The sequence below is a fragment of the Enoplosus armatus genome, chromosome 16, assembly GCF_043641665.1.
Source record: "Enoplosus armatus isolate fEnoArm2 chromosome 16, fEnoArm2.hap1, whole genome shotgun sequence".
Classification (NCBI taxonomy): domain Eukaryota; kingdom Metazoa; phylum Chordata; class Actinopteri; order Centrarchiformes; family Enoplosidae; genus Enoplosus; species Enoplosus armatus.
Genome location: NC_092195.1, coordinates 17,437,886 through 17,455,292, shown reverse-complemented (window position 1 = coordinate 17,455,292; position 17,407 = coordinate 17,437,886). Strand labels below are relative to the sequence as shown.

At 42.0% G+C, this 17,407-nt stretch overlaps 2 protein-coding genes across 5 annotated transcripts; one reads left to right on the top strand and one right to left on the bottom strand.

Annotated features, from left to right (window-relative positions):
• Window positions 1-563: 563 nt before the first annotated feature.
• Window positions 564-13,019, bottom strand: ago3b (argonaute RISC catalytic component 3b). Of its 2 annotated transcripts, none has more exons than XM_070922101.1 (19): window positions 13,001-13,019; window positions 8,930-9,101; window positions 8,704-8,824; window positions 8,244-8,452; window positions 7,570-7,706; window positions 6,987-7,121; window positions 6,636-6,723; window positions 6,393-6,540; window positions 5,593-5,712; window positions 5,344-5,487; window positions 4,451-4,584; window positions 3,926-4,110; window positions 3,540-3,699; window positions 3,213-3,303; window positions 2,785-2,979; window positions 2,478-2,612; window positions 2,156-2,257; window positions 1,633-1,832; window positions 564-672 (listed from the first exon to the last, which is right to left on the bottom strand). In XM_070922101.1, the coding sequence occupies exons 1-19, from the start codon at window positions 13,017-13,019 to the stop codon at window positions 564-566; spliced, it is 2,604 nt and encodes an 867-aa protein (XP_070778202.1). The 2 variants fall into 2 exon arrangements, with proteins under 2 accessions (XP_070778202.1, XP_070778203.1); XM_070922102.1 differs by having other exon boundaries at window positions 5,365-5,487.
• A 1,718-nt stretch (window positions 13,020-14,737) lies between these two features.
• olah (oleoyl-ACP hydrolase) lies at window positions 14,738-17,348 on the top strand. Of its 3 annotated transcripts, none has more exons than XM_070922079.1 (7): window positions 14,738-14,809; window positions 14,991-15,121; window positions 15,384-15,522; window positions 15,605-15,704; window positions 16,556-16,725; window positions 16,835-16,917; window positions 17,176-17,348. In XM_070922079.1, exons 1-7 carry the CDS (start codon window positions 14,787-14,789, stop codon window positions 17,316-17,318), a joined length of 789 nt encoding a protein of 262 aa, XP_070778180.1. In that variant the 5' UTR covers window positions 14,738-14,786; the 3' UTR covers window positions 17,319-17,348. The 3 variants fall into 3 exon arrangements, with proteins under 3 accessions (XP_070778180.1, XP_070778183.1, XP_070778181.1); XM_070922082.1 differs by having other exon boundaries at window positions 16,835-16,971; window positions 17,176-17,249; XM_070922080.1 differs by having other exon boundaries at window positions 14,753-14,809; window positions 14,920-15,121.
• Window positions 17,349-17,407: the final 59 nt, after the last annotated feature.

Genomic DNA, 17,407 nt, shown 5'->3' with positions numbered 1-17,407 from the left:
ATTGTATCTAGACAAGCTGAAAACCCACAAACAAACACGGAAAAACCATCTACAACATAAACCAGCAACATCAGGCTCGACACGAGGCTACGGAGCAAGTCAGGTCCTCACTGGTTCTGCTTCATGCCCACCCATGCACCAAAAAAATCATCAGTTTTTGAATTCCCTGCTGCTGCTCCGCCATTCTTTAAACACACACACACAGGGCGAAAAACACCCAGCAAACTTTGAGCTGCTGTCAAAACTGGAAGGCGAGGATGTGACTTGCGAGCTTTAAAAAGGAGACAGAATCCATTGTGATTTAAATACAGCAGAGGAGATGTAGGTGAGAAAGGGACGCACGGGCGAGAGCACAGGAACAATTAGCTGGTTTCAAATTGCATAATGTGGCTGTGACTCCTCTCTGGCTTATTACATCCTTACGCAGCCTGCAGTCGCAGCCGTCGCCACCGAGTTCCAGTGACCGGCGGCCCGGGCGTCCGTTCTGCCTGATGAGACGAGGCGGCTGATGGAAGTCGGACACCGAGACTGGCTGAGCGGCTGGGAAAGATGGAGGGCGGCGTTCAGGCAAAATACATGGTCCTCAGTGTGTCGTGGTGGATCTGAACAGCCTTGGCCAGTGCCTGGGGGTCCCTGCCGTTACTCTGCCCTGAGACGTGGCTGCCCTCCGCACTGCCAGGAAGAAATGACAGAGGGACATAATGATAAGTAACATTAAGAAAAGTCTACATTACTGTCATTTAGTAGTGTCTGCCATGAAAAATTTATTAATCCCACCTGGATAATCTATCAAATTCAGATGATTGTAAAACTAACATTCATTTATATTGGCATTTTCACATGATACTATACTTCTGACTTTGTTAGGCACTAACAATGATTCTGGTTTCATAGATTATAGATATAGATATGATAGATTATTGTCTAAAGAATTCACTCATTATTGATCCAAAGAAAAAACAAGAAATCATTTTTAGTCGTCCGGTGGATTCTTATCCTCCACCAGTTTCTATCAATAATACACGCACTGAATGCGTTTCCTCCTATAAATATTTAAACATTTAATGTGAATGCTGCCATATTTTAGAGTACAGACATAAATCACATCTGCAGGAAGGTACAACAACATATTTATTTTTTTATGAAACTGACGTCATTCGAAGCATTACTACATGGTCAACTGTAATTGTCTGATCAGCTTAAAAGGTAAACTGTCTGACCTGCTACGAATATGCTTAAAGAGTGTGGGTCAAACGTTTTCAAACTGCATGTTCAGATTTAAGCTGTACTTATTTTTCTGAATATATTTTATTACATTATTTATGACAGAAATAAAGATCAGTACCACATGTTGGACTGAACAGATTTCAGAACTCTTTTGTTCCTTAAATCAGAGTTTAAGTTCTTAGGAGGCTAAAGGTGATGTTACACTGGGGATCTGAATGTTGAAGCAAGAGATGAAACTGACTTCACTGCAGCTACGCGTTTGTGATATTTGATTGTAGTACAAATATTTGTGATGTTTTGTTCTCTAGCTTAATGCTTTTTCCTCATTCATGTTTACTTTTTGTTATCCAACATTACAGCAACTCTCATCTAATCTAATTTAAAATGAAAAGAGTTCCTCCCCACCTGTCGTGCTCTTTGTCAACCAGGTGGTAGCGGGCGCGGAAGGCCACCAGGTGGGCGTAGTAAGCCGGTGCAGGGATGGAGACGGAGCGCGTGCAGCGGACGTAGGTGTGGCACAGCTGGTAGGTGAGGAGCTGGAACTCGTCGCCGGTGAAACAGTTGTCGTCCCACAGAACGTGGTAGTGGGAGGGCCGGCTCGTACCCTGGAGGGGAGAAAGACGAGTTAATCGCGCCCCAGAGAAAGCAGCTCCATGGAGAGAGGACAACAATCAGCAGCTAAAATTAGGTGAAGCGGGGAGGCCTGGTTGTTCGACAGACTGAAATGGAGAAGTTTTCATTCATCCAACTGTAAAACAGTGTTGTGTAGGAAGAGAGAGAACATACAGCAAGCACAATAAAGTTCTATAACTTAAAGAAAATTATAGAAAAAATGAGCAATAGCTCTCGATCTTGTTGCTGTTGTGTTTGAGTTCAAGGTTTTCAGTGACTTCAGCTGAGTGTCTGGGTTCGAGGTCACGAAGTTTACCTGGATTCCAGCGTGACTGCAGAGGTAAAAGTCAAACTCGTAGGGGTGGGTGATGTCTGTGTCCACTGTGGTGCCGGCAGGAATGTTTCCACTTCGTCCAACCTGAGAGGGAAACGTAATTTAATGAACCGATTTCAAGGGAAGGTCACACTGCCTGAAAATAATAATTCAATCTCCCTTCATTCCTTCCCTTTTGTTTGATAACCTTCTACCCCAATTCACCAAATTAATCAAACAGATGGAGAGAGCAGGCAGCCGTAATACAAGACTCTCAGAGTACCATTAATAATGTCTACAAGAAGAACTCCTTTGAGTTACTCACCCGCTCGTTGCGATCTGCACAGAAGAGACGTGTGTGATGCCGTTTCTGTACGACGATGTAAGTAATCCCCGGCTGGTAATCCTTCTCGAGACTGATGCAAGCCTCCCTGATAGCCAGCAGCTCATAGTACAGCACCTACACAGACAAACACAGTTAGACATGCTGAGTAAACTAATAAAGTTAAAGGGATTATACTGTATTGTACATAGAGAGATGTAGATATTGCACCATTCATTATACATTAACAAAACATGTAGGATTTCAGCAAAAAACGGGACGGGAGGAATAAAGAAACAAGTTGTTGTACCTGTCTGAACTGCCCCTCTGACACTCCGTCCCTGTAGAAGATGATCCTGGTTGGCTTGTAGCGTGTCGATTTGTAGAACTGGATCAAGAGCTCGCGCACCATGGAGGCCAAGTCCTGGATAACCTCCTGTCTGGGCCTCTGGACCCGCACTGTAGCACAGTACCTGCTGGGGTGAGCGTCCATGCTGCCAACCACCTGTAGAGGTACAACATCAGTCAGATGGGTGAGAAACTCAATTATATGTAAAGGCATTTACAAATACAGATGTTACATGTTATAAACAGTCAAATTAGGCCCTAAAATTAAACAGCAGTCTGGGTCTGTTTTTGTTTCAGCAAGGAAAAGGCTAAAGCCAGTAAGAAGTGCATCTCGTGGCAATAGTACTGTAAGTGAAGAGATACAAGATTTTTTCTTATTTTAAGTCTCACCGCCGCAATAGATGGCTTTTTCCCATCTCCTGCTGGAGGATGAGTGACATCAGCCCCGAGGAAGATGACGGGCTGCTGGAACACAGAGGGTCTAGATGGATAAGAAGAGGCACAAAGTTATCTTCCGACCAATCCGTCATGATGCGACAGTCTTTATAAACAGCCAACCCGACAGGCAGAGAGCTCACATTGTGAGCCAGGAGAAAAATAAAAGATCAGGAATCAACACACTGGTACACAGCTGTCCAATACTTGTCATGTGAAGTCAAAAATGAATGCGATAGCAGCAAGAACCCAGAAGTTCTTGATTTGCTGTGTTAATTTTACCGTTGGTGTGGAACCAGGATGTTGTTGATTCCTCCCAGTTTGACGTTGATCTTGAGGCAGAGGTTTGAGAGGGTCTGAGGGGACGTCTTCACTACGTTCTTCACCTGCACACACTGAGTGGCCATGCCAAGGAGGGTGTCACCCACCCGCTTCACCTCAGCTGTGGGTCAGAGATCAGATATTCCTTAAACACCACATTCACTGTTTACTGTATGCAATTAAATGCCTCACAAAGACTATGTCTTTATAAAGGGTAGCAGTAGCCTAAAGGTCAGAGGTCATTTTAGAGGCAACCTTTCTATAACCAGTGACTTCTTGACTTATTTTTGTCCCTCCTGTTCTAATTTCAAACAGTGTGTTTGGTTTAGAAATAGTAATCCTTGTACCATAGACAGGTGTTTTCCCAGGCAGGATCACGATGATGAGCTGCAGCCCTCCGTAGGTGTTCTTCAGGTGTCTGAACATGGGCTCCACGCTGTCAGCTCCCTGGGCGTATTTACAGAAACATGGCTGGCCTTGGATTGGCATCCCAGCATCCTTTGAGATTTTACGCAGCTGGTCAGTGAAGCTCCTAAGCATGAAGAAAAAAAGAAATTACCACACATGATTTCTTATAAAAATAGACAAACCCTATGTTTTTAATGTCACTACCACCAGACTCTTGGTTTATTGTGACTATTGTGAACTGTCATGCCCTAGTAAAATTACTCCAAATGAATTAATGGTAGACTTTGTAATTCTCAATCTAAATACATTTGACTGGTTTCTTTAAACGTGAGGGTTTTAAAAAAAAAAAAAAAATCAAATTATCCTTCCTTTAATCTGTTCATTCTTTTAGTGTTATATCACTTCCCCTGTTAGTTTTACCATTATCTAAAATTAACTAAGCAATAACATTTTCGTGAACTCACTTAAGGATCTCTTCTCGGCACTGCCTCTGGGTGGCGAAGCAGGCTATGGCCCACATCTTGATCTCTACTCCGGTGTGAAACTGCTTCCCCCTCATGTCCCACACCCCGTGGCTGGGTGTGGCCACCGTGCGGTTCTGCAACGACAGTGCAGGGTTGATCTGCTGGGGCTGGCAGTCACACAGAGACATACAGTACAGGGACACAGACAAAGTATGGATTCAAAGGATTCTGGCAGCCAGTGGGATCTCAAGATCAAGGGCTAGTGATTATTTCAATGGTTGGCTGATCATAGCATTAGAGACAAATCAAGTTCTAAGTTTCATCTGTGCTTGCTTCTGATTGGATCATGCATTTAGCGTGTATTGCAAGAAAACATATTTTATGGCAAACATGCAAAACAGACTACTTTCAAATTAAAACTGATGGTTCTTGGTATGATCTCTTAAAACAGCATGCATTTGTAAAAGAGTTTAAAACCACAGCAAATTCCAAACGTTCAAAGACAAAAAGAGGAGAAAAGATGTGAGAGATAGACGAGATGCAATCAGAGAGAGTTGTGAGACATCAAATGTGAGGAAAACAAAACTAGAGATTGTAAAGACAGGGTTTCCTCACAGAAAAGATGTTCAACTCAGAACTGCCCGAGTGTGACTCACTTTTGTCATACTGATGAAAGAGTTCCACATATACTGTGATGCCATCGATCACTGCTTGAAAGGATCATGATATCATCTGAGGTTTTGGTTTTGACACGGAAATTTAGAGCCACCAAATGTCAAGAATTCATTTGTGCAGCTTTCCTGACAAACTGGAGGAAACCCTTCTGTCTCAAACACACACAGACATGTTGAAAAACACACATGCATAAGAAGCGCGATTTAAAGGGAAGGTACCATAAAGGGTTCAGAGCTCACCCTGCCGCCATATTGCAGCATGGGGGCCGGCAGGACGCGGCCCGTGACCTGAGCCATCTCATCTCGCACGCGGAACTGAAACTCCTGGACGAACGGGTCGGCCTCGTAATTTGCACTCCTCACCTGAGGGGAAAAAAATTATCTTTATTGAACAGGAAAAAAAGAAAAAGAAAAAAAAAAGAGAAAAAAAGCAAGTCTATTGCCCTTTTATCTCCACAGGATACTCACCAGCCTGCTGATCTCCTCCTGCCGGTCGGGTGCAGAGCGGGCTGTTGCTTTGATCATGGTTGACGTCTGGTTGTCTGTTAGTTTTTTAATGCAGCGCTGGCCAGCTACAATGTTGCACACCTGAATGAAACCCCCCCCAGAAATTCAGATTAATCCAGCTCTTAATCCAGTTTGATAATCTTGAATTACCATTTCGTGTTTTGATTTGTCCAAACCAATCATGAGCAAGTGATGTATCTATTTAGAGTTGACATGGATGCTGCAGTAGGAGCAGCGCAGTTATGTTTTTCACATATATTAAGAAATATGTCGATTTAAGATCTGTACATACATCAACTGGTGTCTCAACCACATTTGCCGGCATTAATCTGGTAGCTAATAACCTAATAAGGGAGATGACGTCCCTATTCTTAATCCCACCTACTCGTTTCTCCGACAAGCAGAAACAGCTGTCAACGTATATGATAAACTATATGATTCGCTGAAAAAAATCTGAGATGTGGGCTGCAGTCCAGAGTTCTGGGATCAGGCTCACCTTTACACATTACAAACATCATCAAGCAGCATTATCAAGTGATTTATGATTCATGGTACCGATTGTATTTCGATATTCCTGGTTTGTGAGTAAAAGAATAAATGAGCTTTAACTGTCTGAAACAGAAAACTTTGGAAGTTAAATTACCTGTCATTGTGGCCGGTAACCTTTTGAGACAGTATGCAGGTTTTACAGTAAATTTAATTCAAAGACACATTTTACCAGCATTTGGCAGTGGAATCTTACAGTCACCATCAGTCCTTACCTCCAGGGGCAGGTAGGTGTGTTTCTGTTCCTGGCCCACTTGCAGACAAGGCAGGTGGGGGTACTTCAGCTGCAGGTTGTACTTCTCTCTGAAGTACTGCGCCACTGTGCGCTCAACTGTCTGACCACTCTCAAGCTGCAACGGAAATCTGTGGATTTGAAGACAAGAATCACCTGTTAATCTAAGCCAACGACAGCTTTGATCGTGGGTTAGCAGCTACTGGAGTGTGAGGTAGAAACGTACGTCTGGAGGCTGGCAGGGCGTCGTGTTACATTGCAGACTCTGTACTTCCTACGCATGGTTCCACAGTGTGTCACTTCCACTTTAAGACCTGTGGAGACGGTGGAGGCATCAATGTGAATAAGCAACATTTAAGTGGCTGAAGCTTTTATTCATAGAGTGGACTGACAACTGAATAGGCTGAAATTCCTACATCATCAAATAATCTGTCAAAACAAACAAAGCGTCCAACACTGAAGAGTCCTCTACAACATCAAAAAGCTTCAGTAGCTTCCCACACACACAAAGCCATACAGGTAAGGCCTCATACTGCAGCGCAGTGAACACAAGAACTGCCTTTCCTTGGTGACATACCTTTGATCTCTTTGGTGAACTTGACCCTGTGGGAGTCTGGGAGAGGGCGGGGCTGCTCGTCAATGTTGTGAATATCCAGGACCTCACACATGAACTGGATGACTGGCTGGGCTTTATAAAAAGCTGTGGCTGACACTGAAACGATAAGGGACGAGGTTAAACTGAAAATCACCAACACAGGTGGAGGTGGATGATGGTGTATTTAAAACCAGTAGTACGCTGTATTTAGAGAAGGGGAGGTTCTGTGTTGTTGTCGCCCCACGTCTGAACGATAGCTTAGCTTAGCATAAAGACTGGAAACAAGGGCAAACAGCTAGCCTAGCTCTGTCCCGGGTAACAAAATCCACATGTCGGCACCTCTAAAGCTCTCTAATTAAAATGTTTTAATTAATTTGTTTAAATCTGTACAGAAACCAAAGGCTAAAAATGATGAAAGTTTTGGTTTTACACAGGATTATGTGCTGTATTGATGACAGTGGTATTGATCTTCTCATCTAACTCTTGGCAAGAAAGCGCATGAGTGTAGTTCCCAAAATGTCAAACTATTCCTTTAAATGTCCCTGGTTTCACAGTGCTTCCTCACCATCAATGTTGAGCATCATTTTCCACATGGCTGGCCGTACTGACTGATGGAAGCCAAACCAAACCTCTCTTCCTCCACCCAGCGGGTGGTCATAGCCCTCTGGGGAGGAGAAGAAGGATCGTCCGACAGGCGTGTACCTGATGAGGACAGAGGTGACACAAAGTTTAGTAGAGCACAAACATAAAACTCTGGCTGAGAGTTGAATTCCTGGTGTGGTGCAGCATAACACAAGCACTGCCTGAGTTACAGGTCTGAAACCACAGGAGGCTAAAAAGGTTTTCGTTCATATTACTAAAAGCTATTTTGGTTGATGGATTCACCAAATGGCATATCTTGAGGTAGATTACATAAAAGATGCTTTTAATCCATATCTCCATGTTGTATTTAAATCCAACTTTGGCAACGTAATATATTAAAAATGTATCCACCTGCGGTATTGTAGGGTACATACATGTTTCCACCAAACTGCACTTGTTACAATATGTGACGCCTTTGTGGTTGAAATACTGCATAATTAATAAAGCACAAATGAAGGGAGCTATACAGTAGCTCCAGGATTCATCTTCCTGTTACTGACACCGAAAGCTGTAACATGGTAAAGGTAAACTACAGCACATACAGTAGTCATCAATCTTAATTATTTTGAAGTAATAGTCATGATTTGAGCTACATACTTCATGGAGGGCAGGTGTCGAAGGACGACGTCCACAGCGTGAACAGGGTTGGTGCTGATCGGTTTGTCCAGGTCCACCGGCTCGGACACAGCGCGTCCCGTCAAGACTTCATGCAGCATGTGCCAGCTGACCAACGACACAAACTTAATGGAGACCTTAAATGGGCGGTCCTTCCCACCGTCACCTGGTAGGGTGACATCCAGATCCACCTGGAGGAAAACAAGGGATATTATGGCCTACTGATCAATGATAAAAAGCATATAAATATTACTTTGGTATAACACAAGTGTGAGACTATTTTCAGGATGTCCTATTGACAAAATTTGACAAGAAAAGCTGACTTGAGCAGCCATTCACACAACACTTGTGACCTTGTCATTCTTTGTCAAGTTAAAATGTCATTTTTGTTGATCCAGACTACACAAAACACAATAATTCAAACTTTAGTGCTGAGTCTTACCCCACCAGTGGCGACAGGAAGTGGGTTAGCAGTGTAGAGGCTTTTCTTCCCATCGTAAACTGGCAGAACGTCGCCAAAGATGGTCACCTTGAAATGCTGAACCATGGAGTCAACCACCTCCCTGAAGAGACCACCAAGGAAAAAACATGTCACCACAATCAACACACAGTATAAATCTAGGTTTAAACAGCTCAAGACCTGAACCAGCTTCGGTCTTTCACATTACCTGTTGACCCGGCGAGGACATTTTTCAGGCTTGATGTCCACCTCGTACAGATAGACGTCGATCTTGGGTATTTCCACCTGAAAGCAGTTGGCCAGAAGCTTGATGGGCTTCCCAATAGTGCCATAGCCAGGTCGCCGTGGCAACGAAAAAAGGGCTTGGGCTTCAGCGGCTCCTACAACAACACATACCAGAATAAATAAGTATATAAAACACAACTGTTGACATTAAACTCCTGCTTTCTTGATAAATTATAAAATTGTTGCTTGTATCTATCTTAGCAATGTATAGTGTTAATGTTAATACTTAAAGCTGCTTTAATCAGTGTCTTTATACCAACAATGGATCTAATGACTATGTAATGTGAAAGGGGTCATTCATACTGATGAACATATAAAAAATTATCACCGACTCTGCGGTTCACCTTATTCATAGTTTTCATTTTATGCATACAACGTCACTGTTAGGTTCATTCTCAAAGTTCTCATCAGAGTCGTTTTCAGCAGCAGGCAGCTGTTTTCAGCAACAAAAAAACTCTAAAAACCGTCTTTACACCATCTGACCAGCACCAAACAGCCGAGAGAGAAAGTCAGCACCTGGCTGGTGAACATAGTGGAGCATTTAGCAGCTAAAAAGCCTTCCCTCAGTAGCTGGTGGAAACAAAAACAAAGCTTGTTGCGCTGCCCTCAAGTGGCCAAAATTAACCAATTAACGTAGGTTTAATGTAAGACACATTTGTCTCAATGTTTCAGTCTTAACATTTGTCTTTCAGGGCAATTAATCCCTGGATTCTGCTGATGTTTTTCATAATGTGGCATATAATCCTACAAAATCCAATCTATAAACAAACCTATCTACTATCTACATTCATGTAAATTCTGGACTATCTGTGTCCCAACGTTCAACATCCCAAAACAGAACCCAAATGAATGTGGTCTACTCTTTCAAACAAGCTAAGAGATTTGAGAGGAAGACAAACTGGAGGAAGGAAGTGGTTAATAAGACGAGCAGACTGTGGGTGCTGCTGGGACTGAAGATGGTCAGGGACGTTAAAGATTGCCTCACGTCAAACTGACAAAACTGAAACAAACAGGCCGACACCATTTTTCCCACGTCAATCTGATAATGACCGTATAAAAAGGTTACAGAGTTTAGTGACATTTTAAATAAAGACTGGCTCAGCCTTCAGAGATTTCTCCTGACTAACGTGGCCTTTGCCAGACGGGGAGGAGAAGTAGGCGGGTGACACACCACGCCAATTTGACACCAATTTTCAGAAATGCCAAACTGGAAAGTACTCAGTGATAAAAAGTGACATCACACAACCACACAATTTCCACAAATGTGACTCAGAGGATCCACATACTCACACACACAATAACCAACATGACAAAGTCTGCACATACGCTCAGAGCTCAAGCTGCTGAAACAGCAAGAGGTGTGCTTTGCTGTAATGAGAGGAGAAGTGTACTATTGAACAGTAATGATGAATGTGGCCATGAAATAGCTTCTACAGAGCAGCTGTGGGTGGAAAGCATTCAACTGTTTTAGCAAAGAGCTCCGGTCAGGGTCGAGCGCTGACCCTGAACCTGCCGTAAGGAGTCATCTTTCAGTAAAGGACTGCTCTTTCTGTTCCCAGGTCGCTTCCTCCCCTGTGCCGTTCCCATGGCGATGGCGCCCATGTTGCTACAGTTTCTCCATGGCAACTAAAGGCATGCTGACAGGAGGAGGGAAAAACAGGTGCACACAGATTTGTCTCAATCATCTGGGAGGTCCGGTGACAAAAACTACACTTTACTTTAATTTATATGCTCATTATTATATAAATATTAACATTTTGATGTTAATGCAATAGCTTTGTTTTCAGAATTTGTTGGTTACTTTATTATGCGATGCATCATTAGTTATTTCCTCTGCGTTTTAACCAATATGCCTGACTAAATAAAGGCTTTTATTATAACTCCTCTCCTTGCTCTGCCTATGAGCGCCTGAAGAATGTTTCCTTTTCTACGTTTAAACTTTGATGCAAAGAGTAAAGAAAGGCAAATCAAAAAGTGACAACAAAAGGAATCCAAAATTACATTTCTTTGGGGAATTATGGAAAACATCCTCAACTAGCCACCAGACTGATAGCAGCTACTGCACCAGTAATGACCCAAAAACACAAAGGTTCACTGTAGAATGAGCAACAATGGAGAGATTAATGAGCACTTATCAGGCTGCTTCATCATACAAATGCACCGCACAACCACTAGCAGCCCACACAAAGCTGACATTCAACCCACACACTTTAAGAGAGTGCTCCACCGATGTAATATTGTACAGTCCTAACATCACTACACTAATGCTGGAAAAAAGACGTATACAATTAAAATAAATGTTGTTTTAACCCCCTCTACCTCACAGACTTCAAGTATTAAACACTCATGATGTGTGGACAGACGCTTTTTAAACCTGCAAAACATTAAATCTAGTTCTACTTGAGATCAAAAATGCCACAAAATTCTCAGCTTGCAGTTTCTGAATTGTGAGGATTTACTGCTTTTATCTGTTTTAGATCATTATACATTTAATATATCTGTGACTATTAGTAAATGTTATGACGATACCTTGAGCTCTGGGAAAATATTATGGGCATTTTCCCAAGGTTTCTAACATCGTAAAGACTAAATGCCCTAAGCCAGATACATAATTAACTGCATGGGAAGTTGTACAAACAAATGTGGCAAAAATGTTTTTGATCTCTTAAGTTACTGTAAGGGAACTTAAACAGGAATTTCAACAAAAACAAAAGGGAAACTGTAGATTTATGCATAAAATTATAACTTTTCAAAAAGGTGAAATAGCACGAGAACACAAAACATGGTGGAGGGATGTTTGCAAGATTAATTAATGTTAAGTAGTCCATTTTTACCCCCACCATTGTGTTACACATACATTTTGACTGGGGTCATTCTCTGGTCCAGCTTCTCAAATGTGAGTATTTGCTTCTTTATATCATTATTAATAAAATATCTTAGGGTTTTGGACCGTTGGTCAGAAAGAATTGAAGACATCCCCTTGGGCTCTGGGAAACTGTGATGGCCAATTTTACTGGTTTTGGATATTTTATATCCTAAACAATTAATTGAAAACATAACTGGCAAATTATTTGACACTGAAAATAATTGTTAGATGCCCTACTTTCAAGAATTCCCGTATTACACAGATTTTACTACTGTTGATATATCAGTTAATATGTTTTGAATCAAATATACATGACTCATTCATCTGACACTGTTCTAAATTTATGTTAGTCTCTCTCTCTGCTCTATTCCACTCATAAGGTGAAAAGGGGGCGGAGTGGGTGAAGAACGAATGGGTAAGTTTCGGTGAACCAGGCCCTTTGTTTCCCCTCCCAGTCTACCACTGGCCCCAACAACATCAATAATATACAAGCTGTGACTCACAAATTGTGGCCCTTGGCAACAAAGTAAATTGACTAATGCCCTGCCATGCCCAATTGATTTGTAATTAACACAGGCAGCGGTTAACTGAACATTATTCAATAGCTAGGGTAACTATGGCAGCAGCTGGTGTGAAAGGCTGCCCTTCAAACAGATATGAACACACACACACACACCTCCCCGAAAGTGAGCCAGCCTCTCACAGGCTTCACGCACACCTGACGGAATCACCACCTGCCTTTGACAGGCGACCAAGAATGACGTAGGAAATACAAGTAACCCGGGAGACTGGTTTGGGGGTATACAGACACCCAGGCGCAAAAGTGACCGGTAAACCAGTAACGACCAACCCTGTACATTATGCTCGTTGTAGCAGGAGATGGGAACTTGTATTGAGTTTTCAAGCCGAGCAGCTTTTGCACCAGTGCGCATGATAGCCTGGTAACTTATTTAACCACTGTGTTGCCGACTTCGATCAACTTAACACACTTGTAGTTCCCAAATACTCAACCATAAGGGGTCCGACTTGTGTCTAGCACCGCACACTGTCTGCAAGTAACACAAGTGCAGCACCTGGACACCAAATTAGAACTGTTGATAATCATGGCCGTTAGTTGGGGGATCCCACCTGTTGTTCCGATTTCCATTCATGAGGTATCTGTCCGGATGACCCGGCACTCAGTGATTACTTCTCTCTCCGCAGGTTAAAACTTGACTAAAGATCCGCTGGCCGACACGCCGCTCCCCGTCTACGCGGCTCCCCGCTCCCCGGCTTTGGTCGCTGATGTGGAACCGGGCCGCTTGGGGTTCCCCTCGGCTGGAAGTCTTCTACCCCGACCTGCCTTACCGCAACTGACAGCTCAAAGTTGTACAAAATGTCCCCGCTTTCGTCCTTTGAAGTTATTTCTCTTGTATCTGAAATAAAAAACAACATTACTTTCAGTGTTTGAAATGTTTGTGACAGTTTAGACACGGAGTCGTTCGAGTTTCGCCGATAGTCGTTAGCGGCGGTGGGTAAGCTAATAGCGTTAGTTAGCTTTAGCCGACGACAACTAGCAACTAACTGGCAACTCGACACACAAGACAGATACGAATATGTACCCGGTCGGTGTATGAATTCGTCGCCCCGGTTGATTAATGTGACAATCCGGTGTTCTTCTTTATCAAACAGATATAAGGGGTTCACTACCCCGGCGTCCTCCTCGATATCGACTAGAAACCGGTCTGAAATCTGCACTTACACCGCCCTCTCGCTCACCATTATAAAGCTCGCGAGAATAGACAATTAACATTTCCGGAATACCCCTTCAAAACAAAAGGCATCTGTATCAGAGCTACAGTCCCACATATATTGTCTTTACCACTTCTATTGACATTATTATTGTTCTATATAGTCCGACAATCAGTGATGGAAAGCACATTTATTTAAATACTGTTCTTGAGTACAATTTTGAGGTGTTTCCATTTTATACTTCACTACAAGTCACAGGAATGTATTGTAGTTTTTACTCCACCCCATTTATTTGACATCTATAGTCAATGGTTGCTTTTCAGATTAAAAATTTGCACAAAAAACACATGATCAGCTTGTAAAATTTTTAGGTAAATTAGCTTGTGTAGAATGAAGCTATTTTGACTCGCAACTCCTCAACGCAGGTTGCAGTTGTCAGTGGGTGGTGGTCAGTTCAACCAAACACTGATTTTTCCTTTTTATTTTAACATTTTTAGGGGCCTATTAAAGCAAAATTGGCTCCATGTTGACCAGATACACCATTAAAATGCTGCTTACAAGTGAATGCATCATACCAATTAAATAATATGATATACATAATAATATAAAATTATTGTTAAGGGCCATTCTGCATAATAGGTAGTAATAGTAATAGTAATAAGACCTTTACTTGAATACAATTTTGAATGCAGGACTTTAACTTGAAATTGAGTATTTTTGACAGGGCAGATTGTAGTATTTCCGGTATTGCCCTGTTTAATTTTGTCTAACTTGACGAAGCTGTTACTCCTTCCTCCTCCTCATCCTCCACCGAGGGAAACCCATCAGGAAATACCAACTGTAGAAAACAACGTCACTTCCGAGAAACTTTTTCCCCAACTATTTACGTCATGTTTTGAAATAGCTGCTTGTATTCCGGGTCTTGTACGTTTCTGTCCTGTCCTATCCGACCAGGTATTATACATTTTACAAAATCATGACACGAACTAATAAATGACAAAGTGTAAACCGTCTTTGGACTGTTTGCTTTTTTACATGGACATACACACTCCATGCTGTAGATGTCGCTATAATCCATAGGTATAATTTTACAACAGCTCTATACATAAACCACAGAAGAAGATAACCAGGAAATGTCACACTTGAGCATGAGGAATTACCACTGTTGTCCTGGGAGAGGTTGATGGGGCTGCCAACAACAAACAGGTGTGACACACGTTTGTTTATGTTAAATGTTTAAAATCACCTTTTGCTTTAAGATGAATTGTTTTGGTGGTGGAGCAGCAGCACTGCATGTGTGTTCTCCTGTTCAACAGACATAGGAGCACAAACTACAGGCCCAGCAGATGTGAATCAGTCTTGGATCTTCGCCCTCCTGTTAAATTAGAATGGAAAAGGTGATCAACTGTTTCAAGAGGAAGCCAGATGCTTTGGCCAGGCTGATATGCTTCCCCTGGGCAGGCGGAGGGTCCATACACTATGCACGCTGGGGAAACGTCCTCAACAGCTCCATAGAAGGTAACACGCCTGGAAGATGTTGTATAAGTGCTGCACTTTGCTCTGTTAATCAATACTGTTCAATACTCTACATTCACAATTCCTCAGATGTTTGTATATATTGCTAATGTAGTCTTATATTGACACTAAATCAGCTATAAAAGGAATTACAGGAATTTAAAAATGACGTCCTTGTACTGTGAAAACAAAGTCTACACATGTTCCACTGTGTTTATATTTCTTCTTGAAATGTCTCTTGAAACACTTTTTCTGTCACTTTCAGTGTTTGCTGTCAAACTTCCGGGCAGAGAGAGTCGAGGCAGAGAGCCGTTCTTTCAGAGCATGCAGCAGATTGTGGACGAGGTTGTCGGTGTGTTGTTACCGCTGCTGAAAGAGAAGCCGTTTGCTCTGTTTGGCCACAGGTATGATAACGGCAGCGACTTCATAAGTAACATCATAGCCGTCACGACAACACGGCTCAATCGTTTCCTGTCCCTGTTTTAGTTTTGGTGCCTTCACGAGTTTCGCCGTGGCAGATGCTCTGAAGAGACTGCACAACCTCGAACCAGTTCACATCTTCCTGTCCGGTGCTTCTGCACCTTATGTAAGTTTATTTATTACATTTAGCTGTATTTCACCAGGATTATCCACTCAGAATCAATATATGTACCCAAGGAGGTTTGGGTAAATGTATTAAAAGCATATAATAAAATAATAAAAACATATTAAACAGTATTAACAGTCTGCACACTATGCAGTTCATATTTGAAAGCCTGAACATGTTTGTTCCCTTGTAGAACGGTCTAACTTATACTAATTGATTGCAGATAGTGGTACCGTAATAATGAAGGTAATGTAATTTACCTACACAGCATCAAATCTTAACCTCAGACCCCAGAATATTTTCATTTCCACAGCTTTTGTTTTAGAGTTTGCTGTGGTTCAAAATGAGAATAATATTCCAAATGATGCTCTGCAAATAAAACATTTAGGTTGAAATGGTTATTTATTAAAATTAATCAGAGACCAAGTAGGCTAATTAAACCTGCATGTGAGGCTGCAAATTTTCCTGATTGAAATACAAATTTTGACGATTATTTAATGAGGCGAGTCAATCAGTCCAATTAGTACAACACTGCCTGAAGAAAAACAACAAAGTTCAATCAACCCATCCATTTTCTGAACAACTTCTTCAGTTCAGGGTAATTTCAGTCATGTCTACATTAAATATCTTTGATGTTATATGCAGGAAAATCTTTAAAGATGTTCTCAGACACCATAAAGTCTTAAAAGACGAGTGGATATGACCAAAAAAAAGGAAGTAGAAATCCTGCAAACCACCAAAACATCTGGTTCCTTCTATATTATACAGAGTAACAACTGAACACTTTAGACTATATAATAGAAGACAAGGGTTTGGTGTTGATAATATACCATTAATATGTTGTCTTTTAGTCAGAGATACGCATCAAAGCCCCAAAGAGAAGCGACTTATCTGATGACGACTTTCTCAAGTGGTTGGTTTCGATTGGAGGAACTCCTCCTGAGCTTCTGGCAAACCCTGACGTCCTGAAGCTCTTCCTTCCTGCCCTGAAGGCCGACCTGCACGTTGTGGAGAGCTACGAGTGGGCAGACATCTTTTGTTGTTTCATTTTAATCTGTACTTAACCATTAATGTGAAATCATTTGTGATTCAGCGTTTTGTGGTGACCGGAGCTGCTGACTTTCCCGCAGGTGTAACAAGCCAGACGGTCCATTCCTCTCCTGCCCGGTCACATGTTTTGACGGAAAGGAGGACATTCCTCATGACTTACAAGGTCAATCCTTTGATTAGTGCTCACTCACTCCAGCCTGTTGCACACTGGGCTAATGTAGGTTTATATAAGTTGGCAGCTTGTTTAGGTGGACTGCATAGGAGTTGATTGATTGATTGATTGATTGATTGATTGATTGATTCAGCAGCGTGTGTAGGTGTCTGCGTGTGCTGAAGACAGTGAATGAAAGAATGACTCAGTGTTGTGAAGTTGTCTCTCTGTTCACATGTAATGAATTATATTTGTGTATTTTATCAACAGCTTGGAAAGACGTCACATCAGGAGACTTCACCGTCAGGATGCTTGATGGAGCTCATTTTTACCTGAAAGATCCTGGAAATGAAACAGTTCTATTAGACTACGTCACTAAACACCTGGAAACAGCAGAAATGGACTATTTGTAATGAAACGTGTATAAACACTGTAAAACACTCTATCTAATGTGGTTTTTTTACTAATTCACTGTGATGGAAATTCATTCTTTATGCAAGAG

Coding starts and splice junctions, on each gene's coding strand:
- olah (XM_070922079.1), top strand. CDS start 14,787: ATGGGGCTGCCAACAACAAACAG. Junction 15,705..16,555: donor CCGGTGCTTCTGCACCTTAT/GTAAGTTTATTT, acceptor GTTGTCTTTTAG/TCAGAGATACGCATCAAAGC. Junction 16,918..17,175: donor CATTCCTCATGACTTACAAG/GTCAATCCTTTG, acceptor TTTTATCAACAG/CTTGGAAAGACGTCACATCA.
- ago3b (XM_070922101.1), bottom strand. Junction 4,111..4,450: donor TGCCGAGAAGAGATCCTTAA/GTGAGTTCACGA, acceptor CTTCATGCTTAG/GAGCTTCACTGACCAGCTGC. Junction 3,700..3,925: donor TGGGAAAACACCTGTCTATG/GTACAAGGATTA, acceptor TCTGACCCACAG/CTGAGGTGAAGCGGGTGGGT.